Raw genomic sequence first — 22,329 nt, 5'->3', positions numbered from 1 at the left:
AAAAATAAGTAGTTATAGAGGACTCATGCATTACTCAGTATACACTTTCTATCATGTATTATTTAATCTCAAGCTAAGAAAGAGAATGGACGTCTATTTTACATGATGCCATAATGTACATTAGGGAGCTCAACCCACTTATTCTTAAAATAACAGTATCACATCAGGGATTTAGAATACAGTATTATATGAAAACAGTTGGCAGGGAGACTCCTTCTGCCATTAATAACTGACTAGAAATGTTATTTCAGACTCTAAATCCAACTGAAATCCAGAAGGAATAAATGGAGAGGATGGGGTGGATATTTTGTGAACATGTTTTTCAAAGTAGAGAAAGAATCACTATGTTTTTGCTGAATTACATGTTGCCATGGACATGGCAGTATGCAGTAACGATGCTGTCATCTATACAGCTGTATAACAACACAGCTTCTCCCTCTCCCACTCCCCTCAGTAAGGCTTGAAAATAATAGGTTTGTGTGTAGTTTGGTAAGAAAATTAGAATAATTTAAAGTTGTTTCACTTTCAGTCTACAAAAATAGAGACTCAGGGGGATGGGGAAGAAGAGCAAACAAAATGTACCAAAAAAATACAGATTATGTAATAAAGTATATATTTGTTGTTGAGTCACTAAGTCATGTCGGACTCTTGCGACTCCATGGACTGTAGCCCCCCAGGTTCTTCTGTCTTCTGTCCATGGGGTTTCCCAGGCAAGAATACTGGAGTGGGTTGCCTGCAGACACTCAAGAAGGGTGTCTTGATGTGCTGGAAATCTGATGGCTTTGCAGTAAAAAGAGCTGTTTTTAGTCCTTGTTGCATCGCAATATCTTGAAGTTTCAGTTTTTTCATCCATGGAATGGAATCATGGTAATACCTTCTACCTTGAGGCGCTATTACAAGGATTAAGAGGATGAATATAACGCATAAACTATAAAGCTTTTTAAAAATAAGGCTTGATAGATGTATTACACTGTTGAGTCTTTAAAAGTCAGAGAAGAATACAGGAAAAAGGGTCTAGAAAGGCTTTAGAAGTTGACAATCTGGGTTCCAATTCCAATGCCACGACTAGGAGCTTCCACACCTTGAAAAAACAAATGTACTTAATCCTGCTTCCTCTTTTTGGGAAGTGAAGATAACACCACTTCACAGAATCAGATGAGAGAATGGAGGCAAAGGAATCTACCTTTGTAGATGTTGAATGCCTTCCCCTGCAAACTACTTATTAAATCAATGTCATCGACAACAGAAGGTGTTCACACTGTGGTATCTTTCCGCACATACGGACCCTAAGACAAGACAGGACAGATAAGGAAAACTGAGGTGAATCCAAATCAAGGAGACCAACAGCTAGACAGGGCGAACGTCTTAGTTCCCTCTTAACCACTTTGAGGTTAGGGTATCCACACAGTGAAGGCATTCAGAGTTGGAGAGGAGACCAAGTCGAGTGCCCCTTTCGACTCCGTGGACTCGACGGGAGGGACCCTGAAATTGTTCCTTAGAGGCCGGTTGCCATGGCGACGGTCTCTAGGCAGCTTGGGCTGCGCTCTCCGTAGGGCTAGAGGGTGGGCCTCCGCCGGACCCCGCGCGCGCGCCCGAGACCAACTTTCCCTCCAGACCCGTGAGGGGCGGCGCGCTCCGCCCCCCGGCCCCGGGCCGCGCACGTCCGGGCTCGGCGGCGCGCACGCCTGCGGGAGCCCTCTCCAGGCAACCTAGTGCTGATCGCTCGTGCCGGTGCGGCCGTTAACCGCCCTTGCGGGAGCCGGAGGCTCGCCAGCAGCCCCCCTCCCCTTCCTGGGCCTCCCCCACCCGTTTCCCCGATCGGCCCAGGGGCATGAGCAGCGATGGCCGGCTGCAGCCCTGAGGAGAAAACTTACCGGCGCTTCCTGGAGCTATTCCTGGGCGAGTTTCGCGGACCGTGCGGCGGCGGCGAGCCCCAGCCGGAACCCGAACCCGAAGAGTCGGAGCCCGAGCCAGAGCCCGAACTGGTGGCGGCTGAGGCGCGCGAGGCGTCGGTCGAGGAAGCCGGGGAGGCGGCGGCCGCGGGGGCCGCGTCGGAGGAGGGGGAGCACGAGCAGGAGCGAGAAGACCCCGAGCCCGAGGAGGAGGCGGTGGAGGAGGAGGCGGCGGCGGCGGCGGCGGGCGAGGAGGCGGCGGCCCGGGGGCAGTCGGCCGTGCCGCCGCCGCAGCCCCGGCTGCCGCCGCTGCCCCCGCTGCCGCGGCCGCTGTCGGAGCGCATCACCCGCGAGGAGGTGGAGGGCGAGAGTCTGGACCTGTGCCTGCAGCAGCTCTACAAATAGTTAAGTAGCGGGGCTCGGCCGGGGGGTGGGCCGCCGTCCCCGCCGCGCCGGCCTCGACGCGGCTCCCTCTGCCGCGCGAACTGCTCGCTTTTCCGCTCCTCATCCCCCCCGCCCGCCTCACGCCGGCGCCCTGGAGAGGTTGGAAGCGCCCCCGCTGCTCGGACTCGAGCGGTCGGCGGCGAGATGCCCACGCCCGCCGCGGCCCCCGCGCCTCCCGCCGGGGCCTGGGAGCCGCCCCCCGCGCCCTCCTGCCGGGCTCCCGGCTTCCCGCTTCTCCCCGGCCGCCCACTTCTTTCTCCACTTCTCACACCTTTTCTGCTTGGTGCCCGGGAAGGTCCTTCCTTCTAGTCTTGAGAGCTCCCTCTTCCCAGCCCTCTCCTTCCTCCTGGAGGTCTTCCTCCCACCCGGGTCTGTCTTTTTCCCGGCGCGAGTCCCCCCCTGTTGTTTGGCGGCGGAGAGACGCGGTCTCCTTTCTAGGCAGGAGCTGCTTGCTAGGTGCCTCCTGCGTAACCGCAACAAAGATGATAATCCCGGCCCAAGATCCACAGGAGGGGAGACGAGTCGATTTTCTTCTGTTGGGCGCTCAGTGTTGAAAGTGTAGATGGCTTAATACACGGAAGCCTCGTATCGTAGTTTAATGATACTTGATAACTCATAATTGAGGGAGGTGGGAAGGAAATGGGGAGGGACGGATAAAGAAAATTTTACCTGCGAGCCTTCAGGTGAAAGACAGAGTCGTAATTCGTTAAAGTGGAAAACTCTGGCTGGTTTGATAAAATTGCAATTAGGTGCAGTATTTTCAGTCCATTAAGTAGATGGGGTAGAGAGAAAGCAGATGGCTTAGCTACACAGATGAAAGTCTAAAATAGAAAGGTCAAGGCTTTGCCTTTCATCCCAGTTTTTATGGGCCTGAAATAGAAGCAGTTTACAATTGCGTTTCTTTCTAAATGGAATTGTTCTGAAATAATGACAGAGGAGAATACTAACAAGTTTCTGAGAACACTGGTAAACCTCGACAGCCTTTTGCCATTCTGCTGATAGTTGTAATGAAAGATGTTACTCTGTCCCCATCAAAAAGTTTGCTACTGCAAGATTCACTGCAGTTAAGATCACTTCTTGGATTTTTTTAAAAGCTTAGATTAAGAGAAGGACCTGGAAAATAAAGGTTTTGTCTTTTTCCAACTTAACAGACACCTGATCAAATCATTCTTCCTGTTAAAACAGAAGCTTGTCAACAGGAAAAAAACACTGAACATATATGCTGTAAAAGTGGACTGTGTTGATGTGTCCCATATTTTATACACTATTGAAATTTCAATTTTGAAATCCTATCTGGTTACCAAAGTCATACTGCTTTTTGGGAAATGTAAAATGGCATGTAAAAACATCTTAGGAGTTTTTTTTCTTCCTAGTGTTTGTAAACAATCGTAGAATAGAGTTTATGAAATATTTTTAATACTATATAGACACTTAAGACTTCTTGCTTAAAATAAAATGGAATTGTTTACTGAAGTGGAAAGATTATCTCAGCATCAGACTAACTCTATTTTGACAATTTTACCTTTACAAATGCAATTGCAGAATTAAAGAAATACACATTTAAACATTAGAGAAGGTCCATTTCAAAAAAAGAGTGTCATTAGCTTAGAACATCTTTGAATATGTTCCATTCAAGGTTTTTTAAAAATGAAATCTGTATGATGATGGTAGGTAGATGTGTGTTTTGCCACATGGAAAGGGAGCAAGATTTTCCATACATGTATAAACTAGAAAAGTATTCACATTATAAAATGGCCATCTAATTGAGAAGTTTAGATTTGAAGTAAAACTAGCAAAATTGAAGTTGGAAAACAAACTGTTTTGTGCAGAAGCTGTTAACTTATGTTTTACTCAGATACAAAATGTCTGGCTTGTTTATGTAAAGTATCTTCAAGGTTGTTAACAGACTGAAAACAAAACAAAACAAAACCCCAAAACCTAAAAGTCTCATAGTTTAAAAACACATACTTTTTGTGCTTTATTATTTATGAAAGAAAATCATACAACTTGGCCACAAGAATCAGTATTGGAAGACATTGTAGAGAGAGATCATTTTCCTGTTCGCTTCATTTTACAGAAGAGAAAACTGAGGATCCCGATTCAGAAATGACAAATTATGTACAAATGGTTTTCCAGCATTTTTCAGTATAATTTTTGAACCTCAAAACTCTCAGAGTTGTCAAATTTCCTAGGAAAAATTGAGTTATCAAATTTCCTAGGAAACACTTTGAAATCATTCTGATTAGGAATATGTTGGAATTACTAATTTGGCAGAGGTGAAGTTTTTTTTTTTTTTTTTTTTAATATTTTCTCAGATACCCATTCTCTCTTTATTTTGGGGATTCTTAATATTCTTTAGAAACTGTCATGCTTGTCAGAGTGTCCTATAATACTTAAATGAAGTTACTTGAAATATATATTCACTAATTTCACAGTTGAAACTAATGTAAGAAGAAACTAGAACCAGTTTCATAAGTCTCTAGACTATTTTTTCTGTCAGTGCTTTGTAAATACATAGTATGAAGCTACAGAGAAAAATAAAGATGCTTACTTTCCCAATACTGTTTATGTGTACACTGGCTGAAATTTTACTTCAAAAAATATAGTGAATGTTTTTCCCAGTGTTTTGCTTCTCTCAGAGTTTAAGAACAGCAGATATATTTATCATTCTTCATTTTGGTAAACTCAAAGCTTAGGATTAACTTGAGATAAGCAGTTACTTAGGTAAGTAAAGGATCAAGGTTTAAATGGACAAAATATAGTTATAATTAGCAACTTAAAAGTTTTTCAGTATTTGTGTTAGAGTTTTTGCTGTTAGGCTTCAAGTGGGAACTATGTACTTAATATTTCTCTACTAGATAAAAACATGTAACATTTTGAAAGAAAAATTATTTGAAATGTTAAAAATCCCCTAGGATGAGAAAGATCTCTGTTGTGGGCTATAAATACTTTTTTTTAAAGGACCATTTAAACAGTTTTGTTTCAAATAATTAAATCTTTAAGAATGAATAATAAATTCAAGCAGTTCTTTAGAACTGTTTAACTGAATTAGTCTATTCCATGTCAATAAAAAATTCCAGTGATTTGGAATCTTCAGCTGCTCATGTAAAAATTATCTCCTTTACTCCTGTAAACTAAAATGCCCCCCAAGAGAGTAAAATAAATTCTAATGACACAAAATTAGGAGTTTTGAGGTTAATGGATCTCTTTGAAAAGGTGGAGGTGAGATATTTTATAGCTTTGAAATAATTTCAAATAAAATTTACAGCTGATCTTATAGCAGATATGAATAACCTTGGATAGGTTGCATAGGTCAATGCTGTATTTTATTTCTCTGTATTATTGTATGGAGGATAAATCTATTTGTTTTAACCCAGAGGAAACAAATACCCTGAAGTCTGTAAGAGCTGCATGTCAGTACATTTTTAGAGCAATTGTCTTCTCAGTTATTCATTTAGTCTGGGTTGGACTTCTCAAGGAGGGGGAGATATTTTGGTAGCCTGGCAAAGTTAAATACTTGCAGATGGTTTACAGTAGTAACGAGGGTGGCCACTTTAAAAATGGCTTGGGAAAGAAAATCATTGTTTATAGACACTAATAATTCAGTTGTATTGAATTATGTGACTCATTAATGACTTTGAGATAGATTAGAAAGCCATTAACCTTTGTCTGTGTATATATATATATATGAAAAAATACATGGATGGGAGTTATGCCACTCATTTAGAATACCCCCCCACCCCTTTTTTTTTATTCTTAAAAGTGGTAAGAAGTAGCAGAAAAAAGAAAATACCAACCGTTCGGTGTAAGCCATAATTTTCGGGGTTTTCTCCTACGTCTTAGACTGCCACTTCTCTGTGAGCTTTTAATACTCTGCCTAACCCTTTTATATTGTTGTTTGATCCTTCGCCTTTTCAAGTTTGGTTGGCTTAGTTGTCTGTGGTCAACATCAGTCTCTCCCTTGATGTGATTTTGGTTATTGTAGTTATGCTAATAGCTCCCAACTCTGTCTCCATCCTTGCTTTGACTGCTTATGGAATGGCTCTATCCAGATGTCTAAAAGTGTTCTCAAATGAAAATGTCCAAAACTGAATTTGATCTTCCGTCTCTCTCTGTCTCCCCCACAGAAGACAAAACTTGATTCTCTTTTTGGTGGGTTTATTCATGAGGTCACAAAAAGTCGGACATGTCTGAGTGACTGAACTGAACTGAACTGATCCTTGATTTCTCCTTCTCTCCTCCTCACATTCAGTCAAATTTTGCTTTATAAATACCTCCTAAATATGTCCTTCACCGTCCCTACTGTCATTGCTATTTCTTCCTAGTCTTTTCCAATATATTCTCCCCAGTGTATTAATAGTAAAGTGATTTCTCTAGAATCTAGATTATGTAGATTGATTAATTGTCACCCATTGCTTAAATATTTTACTGTTTATCTGGTATTAGCCAAACTAAGGTCAAAGGCACAGTTCTCCAGTCAGATACAGCTGAGTCTGCCTGAGGCAGAAGTTGCTAGGAGTTAGGGTCCAACTATAAGTTAGAGGAAAGAGTCTGCACAAAACCACCCTCACTTCTGACACTGACTATAATTTTCAGGTTTCTCAAAACTACTTTCAGATTTGGTAATTTACTACAAAAACTCACAGAACTCACTGAAAGCTTAATATATTAATGGATTATGGTTCAGTATAAGAAAAAGCTAGAACTTAGAACCAGCCAAAGAAAGGGTTGCATGAGCTGCAATCTGGAAGGGTTTCAGTTGTGAAGCTTCCATTGTCCTCAGGGATGTGTTCCTCTCTCATGGAGTCCTGACAGCCCAAAAAGATCACCTAAGTTTCGCTGTCCAGTTTTTATTGGGATTTATTGGTAGATTGCTCACCTGGTTGAACTTACTAATAGTTTCAAGTCTCCCACCCCAGGCTGATACCATGTGATCCAAGGGGTCCACTATGAATAACAAAGACACTGCTATTACTCTAGAAATTCCAGGGATTTAGAGGTTACCTCCCAGGAGCTGGGGACAAAGGCCAGACTTCTTTTTGGCAAGGCCAGTTCTTTATTGTGTACCTTCATCACCTATTTCTCCATTGCCCTCTAGATAAAATCCAAACAAGCCTTTATAATCTTATCAGCCATCCCTGAATCTGTCCACCCACTTCACCCCTAGAAACTATCCTTCAGCTGTTGTAGACTATTAATATATTAGTTTGAATGCATGGTGTTTGCTCTTACCTCTGCACCTTTGGACATAACACGCTTGATCTACCCTGCTCTCCCACTCCGACTTGAATCTGTCCAGTCATTAACCCACTGTTCAGGTCTCCATTTCACATCACTTCCTTTGTTCACCAACCCCACGCTCATAATGAATTACATGTCTCTTCCGTGTCTCCTTAGAGAATACCTAGTGCTCATTCCTCTTGTTCAGTTCAGCTGCTCAGTCATGTCCGACTCTCTGCGACCCCGTGAGTCGCAGGACGCCAGGCCTCCCTGTCCATCACCAACTCCTGGAGTTCACCCAAACTCATGTCCATCGAGTCGGTGATGCCATCCAGCCATCTCATCCTCTGTCATCCCCTTCTCCTGCTCTCAATCTTTCCCAGCATCAGGGTCTTCTCCAGTGAGTCAGCTCTTCGTATCAGGTGGCCAAAGTATTGGAGTTTAGGCTTCAGGATCAGTCCTTCCAATGAACACCCAGGACTGATCTCCTTTAGGATGGACTGGGTGGATCTCCTTGCAGTCCAAGGGACTCTCAAGAGTCTTCTCCAACACCACACTTGAAAAGCGTCAATTCTTCAGCGCTCAGCTTCCTTCACAGTCTAACTCTCACATCCATACATGACCACTGGAAAAACCATAGCCTTGACTAGACGGACCTTTGTTGACAAAGTAATGTCTCTGCTTTTCGATATGCTATCTAGGTTAGTCATAACTTTCCTTCCAAGGAGTAAGCATCTTTTGATTTCATGGCTACACTCACCATCTGCAGTGACTTTGGAGCCCAAAAAAATAAAGTCTGACATTGTTTCCACTGTTGCCCCATCTATTTCCCGTGAAGTGATGGGACCAGATGCCATAATCTTAGTTTTCTGAATGTTGAGCTTTAAGCCAACTTTTTCACTCTCCTCTTTCACTTTCATCAAGAGGCTTTTTAAAGTTCCTCTTCACTTTCTACCACAAGGGTGGTGTCATCTGCATATCTGAGGTTATTGATATTTCTCCTGGCAATCTTGACTGCAGCTTGTGCTTCATCCAGCCCAGCATTTCTCATGATGTATGCTGCATATAATTAAATAAGCAGGGTGACAATATGCAGCCTTGATGTATTTCTTTTCCTATTTGGAACCAGTCTGTTGTTCCATGTCCAGTTCTAACTGTTACTTCCTCACCTGCATATAGGTCTCAAGAGGCAGGTCAGGTGGTCTGATATTCCGATCTCTTTCAGAATTTTCCACAGTTTATTGTGATCCATACAATATTGTGATCAAAGGCTTTGGCATAGTCAATAAAGCAGAAATAGATGTTTTTTCTGGAACTGTCTTGCTTTTTCAGTGATCCAGCGGATGTTGGCAATTTGATCTCTGGTTCCTTTGCCTTTTCTAAAACCAGCTTGAACATCTGGAATTTCACGGTTCATGTATTGCTAAAGCCTAGGGTGGAGAATTGTGAGCATTACTTGACTTGGGTGTGAGATGAGTGCAATTGTGCGGTAGTTTGAGCATTCTTTGGCATTGCCTTTCTTTGGGATTGGAATGAAAACTGACCTTTTCCAGTCCTGTGCACTGCTGAGTTTTCCAAATTTGCTGGCATATTGAGTGCAGTACTTTCACAGCGTCATCTTTCAGGATCTGAAATAGCTCTACTGGAATTCCATCACCTCCACTAGCTTTGTTCGTAGTGATCTTTCTAAGGCCTACTTGACTTCAGATTCCAGGATGTCTGGCTCTAGGTGAGTGATCACACTATTGTGATTATCTGGGTCGTGAAAATCTTTTTTTGTACAGTTCTTCTGTGTATTCTTGCCACCTCTTCTTAATATCTTCTGCTTCTATTAGGTCCATACCATTTCTGCCCTTTATCGAGCCCATCTTTGCATGAAATGTTCCCTTGGTATCTCTAATTTTCTTGGAGAGATCTCTAGTCTTTCCCATTCTGTTGTTTTCCTCTATTTCCTTGCATTGATCGCTGAGGAAGGCTTTCTTATCTCTCCTTGCTATTCTTTGGAACTCTCCATTCAGATGCTTATATCTTTCCTTTTCTCCTTCGCTTTTTGCTTCGCTTCTTTTCACAGCTATTTGTAAGGGCTCCTCTTGTAGCACTTGTTTAATTTTTTTTCCCCCACAGATATTTATGTATCTTGACTAGTGGTCTTCAAAATAAGGTGTACCCAAAATAATCCATTTCCATGAAGGAATAAAATATTAAAATCTATTTCTTTGTGTACAAAATATGAACTTAAGAGCATTCCCTCGCAGTCCAGTGCTTCGGATTTGACGTTTTCACTGCCGTGGCCCAAGTTCAGTCCCTGTTTGGGGAACTAAGATCCCGAAAGACAGGTGGCATGACCAAAAAAAAAAAAAAAATAGAATTAAGTGCTAGTAATACTTGACATATTAATTGAGAATGGCAGCTTGTTCTGTGTGCCAGCTGACTTCATGTTAAACACTGTACATGAAGTATCCTGATGACGTGCAAGTTTCTTGGCTTAGAGTTGACAGTGGCACCTTTCCTCCAATTTTAAGAACGTCATGGATTATTACTGTTTACCTTCTCTCATTAAATGGATTCCTTGGTTGTATTTAACAGAGTTCAGTTCAGTTGCTCAGTTGTGTCCGACTCTTTGCGACCCTGTGAATCGCAGCACGCCAGGCCTCCCTGTCCATCACCAACTCCCGGAGTTCACTCAGACTCATGTCCATCGAGTCGGTGATGCCATCCAGCCATCTCATCCTCTGTCGTCCCCTTCTCCTCCTGCCCCCAGTCCCTCCCAGCATCAGAGTCTTTTCCAATGAGTCAACTGTTTGCATGAGGTGGCCAGAGTACTGGAGTTTCAGCTTCAGCATCATTCCCTCCAAAGAAATCCCAGGGCTGATCTCCTTTAGAATGGACTGGTTGGACCTCCTTGTAGTCCAAGGAACTCTCAAGAGTCTTCTCCCAACGCCACAGTTCAAAAGCATCAATTCTTCGGCGCTCAGCTTTCTTCACAGTCCAACTCTCATGTCCATACATGACCACTGGAAAAACCATAGCCTTGACTAGATGGATCTTTGTTGGCAAAGTAACGTCTCTGCTTTTCACTATGCTATCTAGGTTGGTCATAACTTTCCTTGCAAGGAGTAAGCATCTTTTAATTTCATGGCTGCAGTCACCATCTGCAGTGATTTTGGAGCACAAAAAAATAAAGTCTAACACTGTTTTCACTGTTTCCCCATCTATTTCCCATGAAGTGATGGGACCGGATGCCATGATCTTCGTTTTCTGAATGTTGAGCTTTAAGATGACTTTTTCACTCTCCTCTTTCACTTTCATCAAGAGGCTTTTTAGTTCCTCTTCACTTTCTGCCCTAAGGGTGGTGTCATCTGCATATCTGAGGTTATTGATATTTCTCCCGGCAATCTTGATTCCAGCTTGTGCTTCTTCCAGCCCAGTGTTTCTCATGATGTACTCTGCATAGAAGTTAAATAAGCAGGGTGACAGTACAGCCTTGAAGTACTCCTTTTCATATTTAGAACGAGTCTGTAGTTCCGTGTCCAGTTCTAACTGTTGCTTCCTGACCAGCATATAGGTTTCTCAAGAGGCAGGTCAGGTGGTCTGGTATTCTCATGTCTTTCAGAATTTTCCACAGTTTATTGTGATCCACACAAAGGCTTTGGCATACAAAATAGATAATTGACTTAAAAAATTCCTGCAGAGAAATCATAGGTTGAACATATTATTTGTAATGCAAGTTTAAAAAGCAACAAAACTTCTATCTTTATTTTTATTAGATTTTTTAAAGGGCAATTATATTTGATGAGGAATCTGTGAATATGTAACTGTTAATTAGATTATGTAGAATACAGCTTACTCAAAGAAATACTGATAATATTGCTGGTGAGAGTGGTATGTATGCATGGGTATGCATGTATGAAATTTATACATGTATATATACACACATCCACACATGAGAAATGTATATCTACATTGAAAGTGTGGTATTCATAATGTTCCAAATGATTTTGATAAAGTGCTTGAAGGCAGTTGCAATCGATTATTAGCTACATGTTTGCCATCAAATTCCTAGACCAGCAATGACGGGGACATACGCAACACAGATAAATCCAGTGAATGAGCCAAGAGATTAAACACAAAATATTATTCATAACTATTTTAAACTGCTTTTTGAAAAACTTAGTAAAGTTCTGTATTCACATATTTCAGAACATTTTATTGTAAAAAATTTAAAGTATATAAAAAATTGTGTACTTATTGCTCAACCTCAGCAGTGATCAATTTGTGGCCAGTCTTTTTTTCATCTATACCTTCACACATCTCATCCTACCTCCCATGTAATTTTTAAATGAATACACAGTAATTTAATCACAATGCTATTAGACATTTTAGGTGTTACCAGTTTTTGGTTGCTCTAAGAATATTTTGATGGTCATCCTTTGAGCAAACCTTTGATTTTCTTAGTGTATATTTATATATAGTATATAGTGTTGGGATTATATTAAAGATATTCACATATTTAAGGCTTTTGGTATATAGTTTTTAAATGTCTTCTAACAAAGTTTTGTTGTTTACTCTCTAAGAAGATATATATAAGAAAAAGATTATTGATTTTAATGATTTAAACATTTACAAAATAACAGAATAATAAAAATATACCCCCCAATCCATTTTAAGAAATTATCATGATTAAGATTATTTTAAGGAAGTAAAACATTTCATATATAAATTACCATTTCATATGAAATTGAAGACTTTGTCACTCTCTTCTATGAACTCATTTCCTTTTCTTTCTTTCTAGAGGTAATCTGTGAATTTAGGGAATGTAGCCCTCTGCTCTATATTTTTATATTTTTACTACCCACATATTTGTATGGTCAAAATATGGGTGGCTTTTTTGTTTTTGTTTTCATAAGTAGCTTTCTTGAGACTAACGTTTTTAAAAAGGATTTATTCATTTGATACATACAGAGTTTTTTCATTTTAGCTACTATATAGAGTCTGTATGAATATACTATGATTTATTTATCCAATTTCCTATTGAAGGACAGTCGAGTTGTTTCCAATTTTTGCATGTTCTGTACTATAATGGCTAAAAATTGCTGCTCTTGTGGGTAAATCCTGAAATCTCAAAAGCTTAATGTAATGTTAGTTTATTTCTTGCTCAGAGAGTACTTTCAATGGAGAAGGCACTGTGTTCTATGGAGTGATTAATGGACTCAGGCTAGTAGAGTTTTTCATCTTCAGTCTGTGGTTTCCAGGGTTGCTCTAGGCATCAGCATACGTCTAGCAAACATAGGAGTGGAGAATGATATTGGAGGTTTTTAGATGCCAGACCTTAGAAATGGCATATGTAAGTTTGTTCACTTTCCATTGACTAGAATTAACCCCATTTTAAAAATTGAAAGACACAGTGAATTTATTTTATTTTTTTAACCCAGTATATTCACATATACAGAAAGGGAAAGACTAAAGATCTCTTCAGAAAAATTGGAAATATCAAGGGAACATTTCACCCAAAGATTGCCAAAATAAAGGACAGAAATGATAGTGACCTAGTAGATGCTGAAGAGAGCAAGAAGAGATGGAAGGAATACATGGAAGAACTGTACAAAAAAGATCTTAATGAACCAGATAACTATGATGGTGTGGTCAGTCACCCAGAGCTAGACATTCTGGAGTGTGAAGTCAAGTGGGCCTTAGGAAGCACTGCTGTTAATAAAGCTAGTGGATGTGATGAAATTCCAGTAAAGCTGTTAAAAAACCCAAAGGATGATGCTATCAAAGTGTTGCACTCAATATGTTAGCAAATCTCTAAGACCCAGCAGTGGCCACAGGACCGGAAAAGGTCAGTTCTCATCCCAGTTCCCAAGACGGGTAGTACTGAAGAATGTTCAGACCTTTGGACAATTGCACTCATCTCCCTCGCTAGTAAAATCATGCTTAAAATCTTGCATGCTAGGCTTCAGCATTACGTAAACTAGAACTTGCAGAACTTTCTTCAGCCATGCAATCAGAAGACATTTGCATCTTGGCAGGAAAGCTGTGACAAACCTAGACAGTGTGTTGAAAAGCAGAGACATTACTCAGCTGACAAAGGTCCATATAGTCAAGACTATGGTCTTCTCAGTGGTCACCTGCAGTTGTGAGAACTGGACCATAAAGAAGTCAGAGCACCAAAGAATTGATGCCTTTGAACTGTGGTGCTGGAAAAGACTCCTGAGAGTCCCTTGAACAGCATGGAGATCAAACCAGTCAATGTTAGAGGAAATCAACCCTGATTACTTGTTGGAAGGACTGAAGCTGCATCTGTAGTATTTTGGTCCCCTGGTGCAAATAGGCAACTCATTGGAAAAGTCTCTGATGCTGGGAAAGATTGAGGGCAGAAGAAGAGGGTGTCAGAGGATGAAATGGTTGGATGGCATCACTGATGCAATGGACTTGAACTTGGGCAAACTTTGGGAGATGATGAGGGACAGGGAGGCCTGGTGTGCTGCAGTCCATGGGGTCACAAAGAGCCGGACACGTCTGGGTGACTGAACAACAACAACAATCCAAATATTTTACCGTTTAAACATATGATAAATATTAAAATATTGAATTTTTTTCATTTTTTATACCAAGTTTTCAAAATCCTGTTTATATTTTACACTTAAAGCACATCTCAAATGGAATATCACATTTAAAATACTTAGCCACATGGGGCTACCATATTGAGTGGCACGGGTTTAGACTTAACAGAAATTTGAATTCTATAAAACATATCTGACATTTAATTTCAAAGTCATATTTAAATAAGTGCTCACTCCAGTCACCAAATTCATATTTATCTAGCCTTTGAAGTAATAACAAGTTAAATTTGTTTTTCTTAGATTTCTTTCTGTGACTGCATACAGACACACACACACACACACACACACACACAGCTTTTATTTATTTATTTATTTTGGTCACTCTGTACCATACGCAGAATCTTAGTACTGCAACCAGGGATCAGACCCGTGCCCCCCTGCAGTGAAGTACAGAGTCCTAACCACTAGACCTCCTGGGAAGTTCCTAGAATAATATGGTTTAGATTTAGATGATCAGATTGTTAATCTCTCCTCACATAGTTTATGGGGCGGTAGTTCTCTATTGCTTTGTAACATGCTACTGAAATTTAGTGACTTGAAACGACATCCATTTGTTATCTTACAGTTTTGTAGGTCAGAAGCCTGGGTATGTTCAGCTGGATACTCTGCTTAAGGTCTTCAGTCAAAGTGTTGGAGAGGTACGACCCTAATCTAGAGACTCAGGGAAAGACTCCACTTCTAGCCCATTCAGGTTAACAATCTCGATCTTTGTTGTAGATCTGAGGTTTCTGTTTCCTTGCTGGTTGTTAGGTTGGGGAGGGGCACAGATCATCTATTGACAGAAGCCATCCACTTTCCTTCGCATTTGCCCTCCTTTGTCTTCATACAGCAGCGTTACATCAAGTGTTTCCGTGCTTCAATCTGTCTGGCTTCTCCTGCTGTCAGAGAAATCTCTATGCTTGTAAGGGGTCATTTGATTAGATCAGGCCCACCAAGATAATCTCCCTGTCTTAAGATCAACTTGCCATATAACATAGCACAATCACCGGAGTGATATCAAGTTAATATTCACAGATTTTAGCAATTAGTTCAGGGCATCTTTGGAAGACCATTTCAGTACTTCTTTTGCTGCAGGAGAGAAGCAAGATGGAAAGAGCATTAATTATTTTGAGGTCTTTTGATTTCACTTCTAAATGAAAGAAAAATACTTTTTGCCCATTTCTTTTTGTCTCTACTCCCACCAGTGTGGTCCAAACTTCCATCAAGTCTTAGCAACCCATAGCAACTCTCCTAAGTGTGCTTTAATCACAGTGGTCTTGACTTTGTTCCCAGAAACCGCCATGCTCTGTCCTGCCTCAGGGACTCTGCACTTTTTTTTTCTTTGCCCAAGCAACTTTCCCCCTTCTCTCCAACTGTCCAGCTCAACTGTTAGGTCTTACCTAAAATATATCTTCCTCATAGAGGTGTTTCTTTACCAGAGGTCTAAATTAAGTCTTGGTTTTTGGTTTCCATAGTATCTTTTTGCTTTTTCTTTATATCCACTTATCATAATTTATACATATATATATTATTTGATATCTCTGTCCCAGACTGAGGGCAATAGATAAAGCATGTTTTGTTTACCTTTGTGTATCCAGCACCTAGTACAGGTCCTGGCACATGGTAGGCATCCATTAAATATTTATTGAGTAAATCAGTGAATCTTCAACTTCTTCTCTGCTCTGTCCAAGTTGTTTCCTTTCTAGATTTTTATAGGCCTATTCTCATTACCTTCTTTCTCTTTGTTATTATTTTCTTCCGTTCCTCTACTCTGAATGGTGAAGGAGCTTGGCTTCTATTTTATGTGGTTATTGGTATGTGTTAACATTTTCATCTAGCTGCAGAAATATGCTTGCAGTTTTCATTTGTACTGCAAACTGTACAGTACAAAATGAAAAATTTTGTGAACTTGAGTATTCTTATGTAAATTATTTGAGAATATTGTGAACAATGACAGTTTTGAAGCAAAATAATGCTTTATAGAGAGTCAGTGAAAGTTGCTTAGTTGCATTTGACTCTTTGCGACCCCATGAACTGTACAGTCCATGGAATTCTCCAGGCCAGAATACTGGACTGGGTAGCCTTTCTTTTTCCAGGAGATCTTCCCAACCCAGGGATCGAACCCAGATTTCCCGCACTGCAGGCGGATTCTTTACCAGCTGAGCCACAAGGGAAGCCCCTATCGAGAGTCATGAGCTAGTGAAAGGGCTTCCCAGGTGGCACAGTGGGAAAGAATCCGCCTGTCAATGCAGGAGGCAAGAGACACGGGTTCTATCCCTGGGTTGGGAAGATCCCCTGGAGTAGGAAATGGCAACCCACTCCAGTATTCTTACCTGGAAAATTCTGTGGACAGAGGAGCCTGGTGGGCTGTGGGGTCACAAAGAGTCAGACATGACTGAGCGCAAACACACATTACATTACCTTCTTTGAGCTAGTTAAAAGGTTGAGATTGTTCTTAATTCCTTGTGTGTATTTTCACTTAAGATTTTACCTTCCAGCGTATAGCTCTGAGGAAAACTAGTCCGTTACTTCCTGTTTTAGTTTAAGTCATCAAAGAAAAAGAGCCAAAAGACTTTAACACAACACTGTAAATCAGCTATGCTTAAGTTTAAAAAAAAAACAACAAAGACTAATCTGCTGGGTTAGAAATATCAAAGATAATTTTTTTCCTAGTGTCTTGATTTCATAATGAATTATAAGATTCCTACAGAAGCATTACAGTTTTTGTCTTTTATGGATTTGAATCTTTTGACCTACTTTCTATGGAACCACAAGGCACAGCCTCTGATCTTTGATATTTATACAGTGATTTCTTATTCACATTTTTTCTACTTTGTGAATCTTAGAAACTAAAATAAAAACTGGTTTTTAGTACGCTTGTTTTTTGAGAAGTGTATTGTGCTACATCCAGTTTTCACATTTGTGTATAAAAACAAGCAACAAAAAATGTAATGGTTTTAAATTGATATATGTGGTATTTATAAAATTGTGTTTGAGGTATGATATATATAAAATTCTTAGGCTAAAAATCTAGAGGGCAAGAATCATATTGTAAGCATGTTCTTTACTGAACCTAACAAGTTATGGTATAAATATGAGAGGTGCTGCTGCTGCTGCTAAGTTGCTTTAGTCGTGTCCAACTCTGTGCGACCCCATAGACGGCAGCCCACCAGGCTCCCCCGTCCCTGGGATTCTCCAGGCAAGAATACTGGAGTGGGTTGCCATTGCCTTCTCCAATATGAGAGGTGAGAGTCATTAAATTTCAGGTTATCATGGATTTTACAGTGGGAATGACCTCTGAAGTTTTGCAATTTGATTTCCGGCAACACTGAATATTTATTAGTTCGTATAGTCTTGGTTTCAGTTCAGTTCAGTCTCTCAGTCGTGTCCGACTCTTTGCGACCCCATGAATCGCAGCACACCAGGCCTCCATCACCAACTCCCGGAGTTCACTCAAACTCACGTCCATCGAGTCAGAGATGCCATCCCGCCATCTCATCCTCTGTCGTTCCCTTCTCCTCCTGCCCCCAATCCCTCCCAGCATCAGAGTCTTTTCCAGTGAGTCAACTCTTCGCATGAGGTGGCCAAAGTACTGGAGTTTCAGCTTCAGCATCATTCCTTCCAAAGAAATCCCAGGGCTGATCTCCTTCAGAATGGCCCGGTTGGATCTCCTTGCAGTCCAAGGGACTCTAAGGAGTCTTCTCCAACACCACAGTTCTAAAGCATCAATTCTTCAGCTTAGGCAACTTATTAATAATCTCATATATTACTTAGAGACTTATTCACAGTTTATGTACACACAATTGGAGGAACAAAAACATTTTTAGTTTTCCAAGGTCATATGGAAAGTTAACTGTGCATCTAAAAATAATTTTCAGTCTTTTAAAACAAATAAATACAACATTGCATTTAAATGCCCTTTACCAGGGTAGTCTCTAATCATAAATACTTTCTGTAAGACTTAGTTAACAGTGTAAACTTGCAGAGCTTTACACCTCTGTACCTGAAATAATAATTGTACAGTTAGTAATAAGTAACAAGTAAGTAGTAAGCTGCTCCTGTTTCTGTTATTGGTGCTGCATTTATTGAGAGCTTGTTCAGGCCCTGCTTTATATTTAATAGCCAAGGCACAGAAAACTGAGAGAACTCAAGTTTTTACTATCAGTGGTGTCACTAGGGCATGAACCCAGGCTGACTGATTTGAAGGGTTGTGGCTTTGACATTCATATCATGGTTTTCATGCTATGTTACAAACATGTTTCTGTAGGGAAAAATCTCAATAAAGATGCAGTTCAGTTGTTTGAATTTTGAGCACCACCATTTCCGAGTTTAGGCTCTTGTTTCTTGCCTTGATTACTTTGGTAGCCTCCCAACTAACGTGCCTGCCATTAGTCTCTTTCCCTCTATTCTAGGCTCTGAGTTTTCTGACATAATTGAATTCACCGCAGTTCTCTAAAGATACCAGATTATTTCTTGCCTCTCTGTTTTTGTAAATGCTATTTCTTCCTCATGAAAATCACTTTCTTGGCTAACTTAATTTACTTTCTGAGGTAGAGAGGATGGTTGGATTTTTATCTTCAACCTGTAAGCATCCTGTATTTAACTGTAAATAAAGAACATGCTAGGTTTTTGCACCAAATATTTTTCTAAAATCTTGCCTCTAATGAAAGATAAGGAAAAACTAAAATTGTATTTGCTTATTAAAAACACAATTTGAAATCCAGAAACTCTTTAAATAATAGACTGAAAGAAGTTCACAACTTGGGATAAAGCTCATAATAATGGCAAACAAGCAAACATCACTATTCACTCACTAAGGTGCCTGGAGATATTTTTTTCTGTATTGTAGTTGTCTAATCCTGCAGTGTGTTTCAGTTTTTAAACTTTAGTGTTAACTGTTGAAGTAGCCAAAGGCACCTCTTTTCTATACAGCTTTCATGCCTAATATCATAACTATCTAAACACAGTGGAAAGAAATCCTTTCAAAAATTTTAAGTATAAACAGTAGTAGTTTTTGTTCAATTAATTTGTAGTGTAAATTCATGTCATATATTCAGTATGTGGTCTTTTAGAAGCCTGTAAAATACATACTGATCATTAATAAGCAGTGGATTATAAATTAACATAAACATGTGATTGCTTGTATTCTAGAACTGTTCTAGAGTCATTTTTGTTGTAAACCATTATTTCTTTGCATAATGCACTCAAGAATGGTTCAAAGACAAGAATGGCTTATCCCTCAGAATCAGAATTTCATTTTAAGATTTTTTTTGTACGCACTGCTTTATTTTTGGCTGTGCTGGGTCTTTGTTGCTGCACATGGGCTCTTTCTAGTGGCGGCAAGTAGGGGCCACTCTCTAGTGGTGGTGCGTGGGGTTCTCATCTCAGTGGCTTCTCTTGTGAAGAACAGGCTCTCGGCCCAGAGGCTCAGTTGTTGCGAGTTGCTGGCTCTAGGGAATGCTAGCGTCTCACAGGCCCTCAAGGGTGCAGGCTTCAGTAGTTGTGGTGCTCACGCTCAGTAACTGTGGTGCACGGGCTCAGTTGCTTCACAGCATGTGGAATCTTCCCGAATCAGGTATCGGACCCATGTTGCCTGCATTAACAGGCAGATTGTTATCCATTGTGCCACCAGGAATTCCAAAATTCCACTTTATATGTTAACATACCCAGTTTATGGATATGTTAAGATCAAAATACATTGAAAATCAAATATAAAAAAAAGCATTCTCTCAGAATGAGGCCTTTTATAAATATTTGATCAAACGAGTTAAACATAGGATGGAAAAGTTTATTAAATATAACACTAAGTAATTAGTAATTTTTGTATTCCTACATAGGTCAAAATGACCAAATCATGAAAACTGAATTTCTTCTCATTTCCCCAAGGACTATGAGAGATTTTAATTAAAGTTTGATGTGTTGAGAATTTCCTTGATTTTAGAAAGCTGTTTATTTTTCTGCAGCTTTTCCAAGTGATTGTCTAAAAAAAATAACCTTATGTGTGACTTGGTGATTTTGTGGTTAATATATACCATGAAAAAATTATTATAGTATTCAGTTCATGAAGCATTTAGATCAGCATTTATGAGCATTTATGTTCAAGCAGGATATTGAATCATTTGGTATTTTGTAGTATGTATCAGTTCAGTTCCGTTCAGTTCAGTCACTCAGTCGTGTCCGACTCTTTGCGACCCCATGAATCGCAGCACGCCAGGCCTCCCTGTCCATCACCAACTCCCGGAGTTCACTCAGACTCACATCCATCGAGTCAGTGATGCCATCCAGCCATCTCATCCTCTGTCGTCCCCTTCTCCAATTAGTAGTAAATCCTAAAAGTAGTATGATTAAAGACAGTGTCCTTTATTGAAACCAATATTAATGGCATTTATTTTCTTTACTTATTCACTTGTTTTCCACCTCATTACAGAAAGGATTTCAAGTGGCAAGTTAATTTTACAATAATGGGAGTAATATTTATTTAGTCATTAAAAAAATTAAGTATCTACCATGTGCTAAGCATTGTGCTAGATGCTGCTTATACAGAAATAAAATACATGTTCCTTTCCTCAAGAAGTGTGCGGTTTAGAGGAAAAGCCAGACAAGTTAACCAGCAAGTATAGTTAATAATAAAAATTATTAACTCTGTTATGTATGAGGTGATATACTAAGCACGTTGCATTGTTATTTTCTATTTTTAAATCAAGAAATTAATGTTTAGCAAGATTGGTTAACTTACCTAAGGTTACAGAGGAAGCGGTGGGGTGGAATCAGAATTTGAATTCAGATGTGCCTGACTCTGAAGCTCTTTATCTTGGTGTCTATACTGGAGAGTAAAGACACAGTGCTGCAGAGGATTTTATGGGGACTGGAAGGTGGGTGTGCCAATGTAGGCTATTAGATTCCAGAAGATGCTTAAATTCAAGTTGAGAAGACTAAATAGGAATTAGCCAAGAAGAGGAGGGAGCTAGCTGAGAAGCATTCCAGCGGAGAGATTACCTTGTGCAGAGGCATGGAGATGAGAAAGCGTAGCCCAGTTGGGACTTGTCTGATAAGCCCTTATTTTTCTGAATAAAGGGGAGTAAATCTGTAAGAAAAACTGGAAAAATAACCTCTAAATCATTCATTCAGTCAATATTGGGCATTGTAGACTCTGTATTCACTGCATCTCTGGGATGATACTGGACTTTTTAAAACTACAAGTCATAGAAATACCAGTAATGTTAAAATGCCACATAATCAGGAACCATAAAAACCTTAAGCTTTCTCTTCTGTCCTCTAATTTTTTTTGGCTTTTAGAACAATGGCTTCTAGATTATAAAACCTCCCTCTTTTCTGATCATTTCTTTCATCATGCTGCCTGATGCCAACTGGTGTGAAGGTTTTAGAACTGAAGACTGCCTAAAGTGTTCTCAGTTGAACTATGCTTAAGTTTTGTTTATTGCCTAAAAATTTATGAAAGGCTGAGTATGCTTCTCTTGGTCAGTATCCACTGTATGAACTTATCTTTCAGAGGATAAATGTACTGAAAGTATGAAACAGATCCTTTCAAGGACATGTTTAGAGAGAGAGAAGCACGTCAAGTTGCTGGGTGGAGATACAGGACAACACGAGACCATGACCCAGATTATACATCAACATGTAAAATCTAGGAGGTAGGGAATGGTTTTTCTGAGTTTGAAGGAATGATGTTTATCATTAGACATATTTATCATTCAGTGATATGATTGATTATTAGTTTTCTCCATCTTTAAAATCTGAAGAGACAAATTTCAACACTCATTTCAAATGCTGTCTTCTAGTAGAAGAATTTCCCTGAGGTCAGCTAGAAGTAATTATTCCCTCTCTTGAAGTCCCCAGCATTTTATCTGTATCTTTTTAAAAACATCCAATAATTCCTGCATTTTTATCATGTCATTTATATGCATGTCTTATCTCCTCTATTAAACTGTGTATACCTTCCTTGAAGCAAAATTCATATTTGATCCCCAGCACTAAGCTTTGTACATATAAGGCATTGAGCTAATATTTAATGAATTAAAGCATAGTATCCCTATCATAAACTAAATCATGCAGGCAGTGTTTCTTTTCTCGGCCACATAGTATGGCCTGCGGGATCTTGATTCCCCAACGAGGCATCGAACCTGTGCTCCCTGTAGTGGAAGCATGGAGTC

The 22,329-nt window shown here is 39.9% G+C and overlaps 1 protein-coding gene and 1 long non-coding RNA gene across 2 annotated transcripts in view; one reads left to right on the top strand and one right to left on the bottom strand.

Annotated features, from left to right (window-relative positions):
* Positions 1-730: 730 nt before the first annotated feature.
* On the bottom strand, positions 731-2,009 carry LOC147352684 (uncharacterized). The gene is made up of 2 exons (XR_015148325.1): positions 1,875-2,009; positions 731-890 (listed from the first exon to the last, which is right to left on the bottom strand). It is a non-coding gene; the product is annotated as an uncharacterized LOC147352684 (long non-coding RNA).
* Positions 1,579-22,329, top strand: part of PPM1E (protein phosphatase, Mg2+/Mn2+ dependent 1E) — a 217,200-nt gene continuing 196,449 nt past the window's right edge. Inside the window, exon 1 of the mRNA XM_086360630.1 lies at positions 1,579-2,296. Coding sequence (XP_086216756.1) covers positions 1,842-2,296 — 455 coding nt within the window. The 5' untranslated portion in view covers positions 1,579-1,841. The remainder of the gene's footprint in view (positions 2,297-22,329) is intronic.

The sequence above is a fragment of the Bos grunniens genome, chromosome 19 (assembly GCF_055505025.1).
Source record: "Bos grunniens cultivar Pamir isolate PY7600 chromosome 19, Bosgru_T2T1.0, whole genome shotgun sequence".
NCBI classification, from domain to species: domain Eukaryota; kingdom Metazoa; phylum Chordata; class Mammalia; order Artiodactyla; family Bovidae; genus Bos; species Bos grunniens.
The sequence above is the reverse complement of the archived record's forward strand: the minus strand, read 5'-3'. Positions and strand labels throughout refer to the sequence as shown.